The 11,217-nt window shown below is 38.4% G+C and overlaps 1 protein-coding gene across 2 annotated transcripts in view; it reads left to right on the top strand.

The window, feature by feature from the left end:
- LOC120304628 (nebulin-like) overlaps positions 1–10,357 on the top strand; it is a 41,413-nt gene extending 31,056 nt beyond the window's left edge. For both annotated transcript variants that reach the window (XM_039335447.1, XM_039335448.1), the window contains 11 exons: positions 294–392; positions 933–1,037; positions 1,957–2,064; positions 2,158–2,271; positions 4,067–4,168; positions 4,252–4,359; positions 4,446–4,550; positions 4,856–4,954; positions 8,539–8,643; positions 9,968–10,075; positions 10,169–10,357. In XM_039335447.1, the coding sequence (XP_039191381.1) occupies positions 294–392; positions 933–1,037; positions 1,957–2,064; positions 2,158–2,271; positions 4,067–4,168; positions 4,252–4,359; positions 4,446–4,550; positions 4,856–4,954; positions 8,539–8,643; positions 9,968–10,075; positions 10,169–10,342 (1,227 nt within the window). In that variant the 3' untranslated portion in view covers positions 10,343–10,357. The remainder of the gene's footprint in view (positions 1–293; positions 393–932; positions 1,038–1,956; positions 2,065–2,157; positions 2,272–4,066; positions 4,169–4,251; positions 4,360–4,445; positions 4,551–4,855; positions 4,955–8,538; positions 8,644–9,967; positions 10,076–10,168) is intronic.
- The last annotated feature ends 860 nt before the right edge of the window (positions 10,358–11,217 follow it).

Raw genomic sequence — 11,217 nt, forward strand, 5'->3', positions numbered from 1 at the left:
TCAGTGGTATATTATTTCATAAAATTCTTAAACCAAGAAATAAAATAAAAGATATTACATGATCCAAAAATATCTGAAAGATTGTTGGTGGTACAAGAACTGAATTCAAACATCATAGGCAAATACTGTCAAAATAAATGCTGCCTTCTCCAACTGTACTTTTACTGAATGGAGGCATGAACGATGATAACACAAAGGATCGTCATAAAATGTATCATGAATGATAAAAGCATAAACTTGATGTCTACCAAAAACTAATTGCCACTGAATTTAAAAAAATATTTTCTCCCTAGTCTGCCTACAAAAAGCATCCTGACCAGATCAAGTTTACTTCAGTGCCGGATTCTCTGGTTTTGCGACAAGCACAGATTAATACCAAGCAGCTGAGTGACGTAAGGCTTTGCATGGTCTTTATTTTCTGCTAAGTTGTCTGACAAACAGCACAGCATTAGTTGGGACTTGCAGGTACTTAACATTGCAAAAATGTTAAGTGATTGCTAGGAGTTGTCAGGAACTGCTGGTTGATGCTTAACTAGATTCAGATTTTACGAAATGAAAGTGATCATTTTTGATTGCTGGCCCACTGAAAGTCAAAGACGTTCTTCATTTGATGGTGCCATGAAACTCTTTTCCTCTGTTGTGCGGATACTATCGTAGTGGAAGTATGCTGCTGACACTAGATATATGTGTGGCACGATGTTGATAAATTATAATACCTGTCTTATGAACAGTGTGTTTGCATGAATTTTTTTGTAGCAGTCCCCACACAGTTGCTCTTTAAATCCTCGTTAACTCGTTCTGCCTTTCAGTTAGCGGGGTTAGAAAAAAGTCTGTAGCCATAGTTGGTCTCTAGGAGGAGGAATTCATCCCATAGTGAAGAGCAGTGTGTGTTAGTTATTTATATACCACTATGTGTTCATTCTATATTTCAGATGAATTACAAAGCCAAACATGAGGCTGAAAAGTTCAGATGTTCCATACCTGCAGATGCTCCTTTGTTTCTTCAGTCCAGAGTCAATGCTTACAACATCAGTGATGTACGTATAAGACTTGCATATGATAGTTTTGACTTAATTACATAAAATATTAAATATTGCTATTACTACTAGGATAATAGGGCATGAATCAAACACATAGTAGTGTGATGTCAAGCAGATAAGCAGGGTGTAAGACTAGATGGATGCCTTCTGAAGACCCCGGGGTATCTTTCATAATCCATAGTCAGTACGAGCAAGGGCATTAAAATGAAAAAGAGAATTAACTTAATTTTAGAACAAAAGTGAAAGGTGTTCAAAACATATTGATTCTTGGGGAGAAAGAATGAAGCATGTCAAAATTATGACACAAGAAGAAGGGTGAGAAAGAAAACAAAACAACAAATATTTAGAAAAGACTAGAAGGTCAGGAAAAAGGTAGCAGGAATGGTAGGGAAAGAGGCTAATCAAGTTCTGCATAACTTAACACAACCTGGAAAAGTAGAGCTAAAAGCTGTTGTTGAAAATATTATGGGAGGGTGTGCGATTGAGCAGACATACCTCCAATTATGTGATACATCACAGTTTGGTATCCAGGCAAGGATCAGATGACGATAAAGAATTTGACTAGGTGAATGCATTCTGCCTTTAAGTACTGAAGAGGATAGATTAGTTATATCACATATTTGCATATTGTATATTGTTCATCTCATAAGAGGCTTTTTAACAAGTTTCAAATTTTAAAAAGTGATAATATTTTTAATAGTACTTTATGGTAGCATAGAGAAACATTAAAATGTATATTTCAGTTGGTTAGAAATGTTTGCTCTTAACTTGAAGAATACTTTCATGTTGTCAATCAACCTGAGGTATGGTTATAGATAAAGGCATCTTCTACTACCAGTGTATGTCTTTTGAGGCTTATTCTCCTGATTCCTAGTTCAGGTTGACCCACTTTATTTTCTTCTTCTCTCTTGGTTAGAATTGGTACAAGTATGACTGGGATCAATCGAAAGCAAAGAAGTTTGATATCAAAATGGATGCTATCCCGATTCTGGCTGCTAAAGCAAAACAAAAAATTGCGAGCGATGTAAGTACAGCACAGAGTAATAACACTTAGCTTTCAATCTGCATGCAAAGTTTGTAGCCTGTAAAAATATTTTATTCCAATATTCCCCTGTAGGTTGAGTACAAGAAAGACTACGAAAAGGGCAAGGGGAAGCTTATTGGAGCCTTGAGCGTCCAGGATGATCCCAAGATCTTACATTCTCTGAAAGTGGGCAAACTGCAAAATGACGTACGTAAGCCCAAAATACGATAGAGTGAAAATGGAGTGTGTGGCAAGTGAGAATCTTTGTGATGATGTAGCACAACCCTTTTCTTTTGGCTCCCTGTATTCTAGAGCTATAAAAGCAAGAAAAATTAGTAGCGAAATAAAAATTCGCAACTCATTTTTTGAAATTATAATCTGCATATAGTACTATTTTAACAGTAGCCAGTAAAGAAGACACATACCATATGCACCTGTAGTATTTTGTTAATGTTTTTATGACTATTAAATTTGAGAACTTCCAAGTTTAATAATATATATTTATATAATGCCTAATTATCCTAATTTATTCAGAGTCAAGTTAAGTAGTCAGCTGCCTAATGAAAAAATGTTTCAATTAAAATAATCATGAACATCAATATGCTAAATCATGAATGAACTGGGCGGTGTAAGTGACCTGCCAGTGTGTGCGGTCCCACTCACACAAGCCTCATTGCAGATGCTTGCGACCCCACTTGTGCGAGCATCACCGCAGACATCATGGGTGCTAGCACGCTGTCATAAAATTGAGTTCAAGCCACTCAAAGTGAAGTTTTCCAAAGTTACTTGTATTGTAACTTTCCAATACAAGTTATTCTTGTATTATTCGGACAAAAGGCAAGACAAGTGTGCAATTAAACTTAATTAGTTCCTTTATATTTGTACATATACTTGTCTAATTTCAAAGTTATCTTACTATGATAAGTTATGCCCAACAAGGCTATTCAGGTTACTATGTTCAACAAGGCTACTCAGATAACTGTGCCCAACAAGGCTACTCAAGTTGCTGTAAGTATTGCTGCTCAACTAAGCTACGCATTTACACAATACTCACATAAACTCTCAACACAGGTGATCAAGCTGTGTTAGAGTGGGCTGGAAAGCAGACTTAGAGCATCTCCTGCTCCAACAAGAGTAATCTCAAACTTTGGGCTGTGGGTTCATTCCAGTCTTCTCTTTATACCCAACTAGTTTACTCAGAATCCATGTGTATGGTACATCTTGCCCCAGTCATGTCAGGAACTTTACATTTTTGCTTTCTGTTCCAAGACTCCATGAAAAGTGCAATCTACTGCACTCTTTATGTCCACTAATGTTCTACCTGGTATCACCAACAATAAAGCATGCGTACACACACTCAGAATCTTTCCTTATTAGTAATACACATGTTCCAGCAGCGTGAGTTACCCAGTGAATTCATGAAAAGCCTAGCTATGGTTATATTACAGGCCCCCTATGTTCATAACTTATATCATATTTGTGATATATTCATAACATATAACATAAAATATGTAACAACGCATGCACACACACACACATGCGCCTGCCCCTCCCACAAAACCATCCCCTCTTTCCTCCCTCCCTCCTGCTGCCAACCTGGAAAGGTTGGGGAATTCTGAACTAAAAGAAATATCCATATCAGAAAGCTGTTTACATGGAACATTATTAATAGCCATTATTAACTGATATGAGGTATACTGGCCATTTCATTTATAAACTGATTTGGATTTCCCATAAACACCTGCCTTGCTACTCTTGGAGAGAAAACTTTTGCTAATCTATATCCTGCAATTAAGCCAGGAAGATAGTTCTTATGTGCCCATTCTAATTATGAATTCATAAAGTACATTTAAATGAAATCTTTTGGTATGCATTGTGATGCATATTTTCAGGACAGAAAGGAAACAGAACTGTGTAAGTGGGGATGAGGCATACCCAGAAGGAAGGTTATTTTCCACATGGCTTTTTATAACCCGTTCTCCTTTCTTTTTCATTCTTGCAGAGACTATATAAGGAACTGTACGAAAAAGCGAAAGGAGTAAGCATTAACTATTGTGAGACTCCACAGTACCAGGTCGACAACACTCTTAAGAACTTCAGTGGGGTACGTTTGGTGGACATTTCTCTTTGCTTCTGCTCCATAGTCTTGCTTGCTTTGCTACAACATGTAATTGTGTTGCTCCACAGGTGAAATACAAAGAGCCTTACATAGCCAATGTCTTGGGCCGGTACATAGGCACTTTTGAGGATCCCTATGAAGCCCATTGCATGAAAGTTGGAGCCATGAAAAGCGACGTGAGTATGAATGGTACCTATTTTCCACTTTCCCCCCCTTTCTTGTTCAGTTCATGGTGCTTACTGAACTCTGGTGTTTTCTCTAGAAAAACTATAAAGCAGACTATGAAGACGAAAAGGCTAAATGCTATTTCCCTCAAACCATAACTCAAGAATATGAAGCCATGAAGAAGCTGGACTTGTGCAAAGATGTAAGTCATGGTCCTAGTGAGATCACTTTTTTTTATGTGCTTGAGAACTGAAAAATAAAAGAATCTCAGTGGTGTATTATATCTTGATATTCTTAAAGTAATAAGTGAAATATAAGGTACATGAAAATATTTGAAGCATCATTGGTGGTATAAGAACTGCATTTAAACATCATATACTAAATACTTTCAATATAAATGCAGCCTTCTCCATCTATATTTTTGCGGAATGGATGCATGCATGATAGTAGCAGAGCAGAATGTTTTAAATCATATCATGAAGTAGTTTTGTTTTATTCTTTTCCTAGTCTGCCTACAAAAAGCATCCTGACCAGATCAAGTTTACTTCAGTGCCGGATTCTCTGGTTTTGCGACAAGCACAGATTAATACCAAGCAGCTGAGTGATGTAAGCAACCAAGAAATGGACAGGACCCGGCTTTGCATGATCTTACGTCTTCTGCTAAATTGTCTGACAGACAGCCTAGCGTAGTGATAGCGAACCTTTTAGAGACCGAGTGCCCAAACCTCAACCCAAAACCCACTTATGTATTGCCGGGTGCCGGGTGGGCACGGCCTGCTGGGTGGGCATGGCTACAGTCATCATGGCAGATGGGTGGGCATGGCCAGGGTCGGCATGGCCAGCCCGATGTTGCTCGTGAGGAGGGACACCTGTGGGGGCAGGGTTGGGGGAGATCCAGGGGTCTCTGGCAGGTGGGGCGGTGGGCAGGAGGTTGGTTCTGTGGGATGAGGCGAGGCAGGGGTGCCATGTCGCAGGGCAAGGTGAGGCAGGGGCTGGAATGGCTGCTGCCTGACACCATTGGCCCCCGCACACAGAGGCCAGCAAGCGCATGGGAGCTGGGGTGCATCCAGCCATGAGGGACCTCAGCAAGTTAGCGGGCGGCTGGTTGAAGAGGACAGTTGCCATCTCCGAGTGCCGCCTCTGGCACGCGTGCCATAGGATCACCACCACTGGCCTAGAGTTTGCTGGGGCTTGCAGATTCTTTCCATTGCAATAACATGGGTATCTATTTGGAAAGTGAGAATTTTGTGGCAATGCTTTTGAAAACAAATTGAAGCAGTTGCTTAGAATGTGACAGGTTTCATACCTGAGCATGGCAGTGCATCTCAGTTTTCCAGAAGCTTATTCATGTATGTACTTATTTAGCAGTACATTCTCAGACAAGAATCAGATAGATTAGGTTCTCTGTTGCAGACAAAAATTAAGCCCCGAGAGGCAGGCATTGCCCTTTTCAGTTCCAAATGGTCAATGCCTTTACATAGGGTTGTGCTTGTGGAATTTTAAATATGGGCAATTTTTTCTGTCACCCTTCTCAGTTAACAGGTGTTTGTTTGGTACTCAGAATAGCTTAGAAAGATTTACAAACTGTTCATTTTTAACTTCTAGAAAATGCTTATTGTTACTTCAGCAGGTTTCATCCCTATGCCACCTCTTCTGTTTTGTCCCTCCTCCTCTCCTTAGTCTCTGGAGAAACTGACCATGTCATTGATGATGATTTAGATGACTCTAAAATGTTTGTAATTGTACCCTTAATTGTTTTTTTTTAATCTTGAGACCTTTCACATGTCCCGCAAACTGTGGCAGGAAGATGCCTTCCTACCATTCCAGAAACACAGAAATGGATGTGATCATTTCAAATTCAGCCTTGTCCCATTAGAAAAACAATCTGTTGCCCACTATTTTTGTTTTGCTTTAATGTGGCATTTTCCACCATAGGTAATACAAAACTTGTAGTTCAGCTGGTCTGCTGTACCTCATTTCTAGGTAATGTTAAAGAGGAAGGTGAACTGCCCTGCTGCTATTGGCTTCCCCTGGCTCCCTAGTCATCCAACATTTGACAACAGGAGAAGCAAAACTTTCCCATTGTGCCTCAAAGTCATTTTCCCCACAGCTCTGGCAGCCTGTGCTCAGGCTGCCAAAACTTCAAAAGAAGACAAGAGAGCTGCCTGGGAAGAAGCCACAATAAAGTGTCTAATTGTCCTGTCCGACTAAGATATTCTGAAGGACAAGAAAACTGTGGGGAAAGAGAAGTAGAAGGGAAGTTGCTCTTTAACTGCCAATCCCCAAGACAAAGCTGTTTACTCTGGCTTGATGGAGAAGGCATAGCTGTGCCTAGTTCTCAGGGATAGCTGCATACATTTGTTGACCTGTACCAGAGGTCCATCTACAAGTCTTCTGCTATCAGTAATTGACACCAAAGAGGCATTTTTTTTACCTCTTTGTTTACTTTCCTTGTTGATCAAACCTGCTTACCTCATTACTGAGGTAGAAAAAGAGTCAGAATTGGAACCAGTGCATTTGAAGCTGGTGTGCTTTGATGCTGACTCACAAACAGCAGAAAAACTCTTCACTGCTGAAGTCTGAATGTGTTTTTGATCATTGGAATTCCATAGAAAGAGATAGATAGATAGATAGATAGATAGATAGATAGATAGATAGATAGAATTAAATGTCCAGCAATAAAACTGAAAATCTAAAAAATTGACACCATCACATCCTGAAATGATAATAATTTGCATAAAGAAAACATAGAAGTTTGTCTTTTTTGTAGAAATGTTTGTAATAAAATACCTTGAAGGTATTAAAGGTATTAAAATAGGACTCCCACTAAGTACCTATATTGAAGAAATATAAATTTTTGCAATCTTTAATTTATTCTTTATACTCGGAGAATTGTAAATAATCTGTTTTAGATTAATATCAATTAGAGATAAAAACAATGGAAGTATTTACATTGACAATTAGATTTTCTTGGAATATTCCAAAATATTTATAATAATTCCAACACCAAATAAAAATCCACAAATTTCCATCAATGCTTTAGAAATAACAGGAATTATATGTGATTACATTAATCAAATACCTTATAGTCTTATAGATTTTGGTAAATGACATTTATAGCTATCAATTAAAAATATCAAGGGAAAAAATATGTTCAGCTCTAGCCATTTTTAAGCCCACAATATCCTTCTGTGGCCTAAGAAAATAGACTAAATGTTCCAATACAAGGAGAGGAGGATGGAGTTCCATCCTGTCAGAGCAGAAAATAATTCTATATGTATTAGCATACTGTAATGAGTTTCCCATAAATCCTGTTGAATCTGAGTGGCATATAAACCAAGGAAGGGAGGGAGGAAGGGAAGGAGGGAGGGAGGGAGGGAGGGAGGAAGGAAGGAAGGAAGGAAGGAAGGAAGGAAGGAAGGAAGGAAGGAAGGAAGGAAGGAGGGATGTTCTATCCAAATAAGAACTGAAACTGGACTACATTTCAGGCCTCTTTATTCCCTCCCTCTTTCTGGCACTGGATAGTAAGAGGGGGACATATTTTTACCTCTTCTTGGTGAGGAATTCTTCCCATTTCTCTCCTCGTTGCCTTGTGAGCCATTCTCCAGATCGTATTAGTTATACAAACGTCTGTTATTTACTTGACCAGATCTTCAAAGTTAATGCTCAAGCACACCACAAAATTAAACTGTGGTTATCTGAACTTTTCTGAATAAGCCCTGGGGAGGAGATGCTTACCATTTTATAACTCCCTCCATCAGTAGGCTTATTGAAAATCCTATATCATTTCTGTTACTAATAAAGCATTTGGTCCCTGGCAGATATATGGTTCGAGCAAATAGGAAAGTAGTAAATTTTCATAGATTTCAAACATATTTGTCAGGAAAGGAAGTTGGTATTTAAAAAGTTGAAATTGATGCTATTAATGTAAGGGAAGAACTGGTACTCCGTGGGCACCACCATTCTGTCCCATCTGCTCCTTTAGAAGGTTCATCAATTTGACAAGGTAGTCCTTCTGGGAAGGCATTTGGTTTGGGTACTGGAGCAAGGCATTGATGACTTGATCAATAGCGGGGTTAGAAAAAAGTCTGTAGCCATAGTTGATCTCTAGGAGAAGGAATTCATCCCACAGTGAAGAGCAGCATGTGTTAGTAATTTATATTCCACTATTTGTTCATTCTATATTTCAGATGAATTACAAAGCTAAACATGAGGCTGAAAAATTCAAATGTTCTATACCTCCAGATGCTCCTTTATTTCTCCAGTCCAGGGTCAATGCTTATAATATCAGTGATGTGAGTATAATGGACAGCTGCTCTTGTGACTCAATTTCTTAATAAATAATATTATTGCTACTATGTTAATAGGTCATGAATCTAAAATATTTGCGGTGCGATGACTATTAGACAGACAGTGAACAAGCCTAGTTGAATCTTCTTTGAATACATTGGACAGATTCTTGTAATCCATAGTCAGCATGGACAAGGACAGTAAGCTTGAAAAGAACCAATCTAATTAACTATATTTAAAACAATACAAAGACCAAGATTTATCAATACAGTGGATGAAATAAAATGAGAGAATGATATGATGATTTAAGAAGGAAGAGGGAAAGCAGAATTTCTCAGCACATCTAGGAATGTGTTGTGCATATTTGGCAGGAGAAAGTATAGAAACAGAAATGATGTAGAATAGGCCAGTTGGGTGCTAAGACTCTTAGAAGTACTTAGAACAGGGGTGTCAAACTGCCAGCCCACGGGCTGGATGCATCCTGCCAAAAACGCACCCACCCCAGCTCCGGCAATGGGAAAAAAGTCACAATACATCGTGACACGTCACGTGATGCGGCGAGTTTGACACCCCTGACTTAGAATATGAGTGACTGTAATCAGGAATTACTAGAAAAGAGTCTGGGTTATGAGTAGGGATGGGGAGTGAATGACAGGCAATGTGTACATCTAGGTCAGTGGTTCTCAACCTTTCTAATGCCGTGACCCCATAATACAGTTCCCCATGTTCTGGTGACCCCCAACCACTTATACATCACCAGGTGCCAGAGGTGTGGCCAAAGAAAAGGGGAAAAAATGGCGGACAGCCTTGTTTGGCGACCCCCGTGAAATGGTCGTTCGACCCCAAATGGGGTCCCGACCCACAGGTTGAGAACCACTGATCTAGGTAGATGTATCTATAACCAAATAATCATTATATGAACATATGCGTTTTCTCTATGTTTAAGTCTCTCGCTATATTTATATCAATATTCTTGTTGATCAATAGATACATTGATAGATATATAGATAAAGAAATATTCTAAATCTGTCCATTAGTATGGTATAGATTGCCAAAGCAATCTGTACATATAGATCCATCTTATAATGGACTCATTTTGTGAAAGTTACAAATATTTAAAGGTGATTCTATTTCTTGATGATTGCCGCGTAAAGAATGTCAGAATTTATTATTCAGTTGGTTAGAAATGACGATTGTTGCTCTTATCCTGAATAATGTTTTCATTTAGTCAATCAAGTTGAGGTATGGCATTAGATTAAAAAAAAGATTTATCCTTCTGATTCCTAGTTCAGGATGATCCATTTTATTTTCCTCTTCTTTCTTGGTTAGAATTGGTACAAGTATGATTGGGATCAATCGAAAGCAAAGAAGTTTGATATCAAAATGGATGCTATCCCGATTCTGGCTGCTAAAGCAAAACAAAAAATTGCGAGCGATGTAAGTATGACACAGAGTAATAACACTTAGCTTTCAATCTGCACACAAAGTTTGTAGCCTATGAAAATATTTTATCCCAATATCTCCTTATAGGTTGAGTACAAGAAAGGCTACGAAAAGGGCAAAGGGAGGCTTATTGGAGCGTTGAGCGTCCAGGATGATCCCAAAATGTTACATTCTCTGAAAGTGGGCAAACTGCAAAATGATGTAAGTAAGCTCAAATATGGTAAAATGGGGTGTGTGGCTGGAACCTTTGTGATGATGTAGCACAACCCTTTTTTTGGCTCCCTGTATTCTAGAGCTATGAAGCAAAAAAAAAAAATAGTAATGAAATAAGAATTCCTAAATCATTTTTGAAAATTATAATCTGCATCCAGTAGTATTTTAATAGTAGCCAATAAAGAAGACACATACCATATGTACCTTCAGTAACTTGCTAACATTTTTATGATTCTTATAGTCTTTTATGACTATATCAAATTTGGGACCTTTCAATTTTATAATATATATTTATTTAATATATAATTAACCTAATTTATTCACAGTTATGTATAGTGAATTGTCTGATGATACCAATAAAACTGAATATCAGTAGCTCACACTGGTAACAAAACATCTGCAGGCAAACAACTGAGCTCAGAGAGCAGCAAGGACTCCTCAACTGTCTGATGAAAAAGTATTTAAAATAGAATAAAATTAATTCATGAACATTAAAATGTTCAATCAGCAAAGACCTAAATGGGAGATCCGTATTTGACAATTGTCCAACTGGGCCATTAACAACCATTATTAAACTGCATGAGGCGCAGTGGTTGTTTTCATTAGGATGTCACATGTTCTGACTAATGAAGCACTTCAAAGAACTTTCAGGCATGTTTCCTAAAGTCTTTATTTGCAGAGCTACAAATTTTGCCGGTCACCATGTTGGACTAATTGATGCCAGAATCTGAACTTCCGGTCGCTGGCATCAAGCTTTCCTTGCTCAACCCCTCCCTTCTCATGCAGTCACAGGTCACATTATCCAATTAGTGAGAAGGTCAAACGTTTACTTCCTCTTTCTTTCCCGGGCTTGTTTCCCCCGCCCAGTCTAAGCTAAGTATTAACCCAATAAATGCCAGACAGTTTTGCATATTGTCAAAGCA

This window comes from Crotalus tigris, unplaced genomic scaffold (assembly GCF_016545835.1).
Source record: "Crotalus tigris isolate CLP2741 ecotype Arizona unplaced genomic scaffold, ASM1654583v1 scf7180000017641.3106099, whole genome shotgun sequence".
NCBI classification, from domain to species: Eukaryota; Metazoa; Chordata; class Lepidosauria; order Squamata; family Viperidae; genus Crotalus; species Crotalus tigris.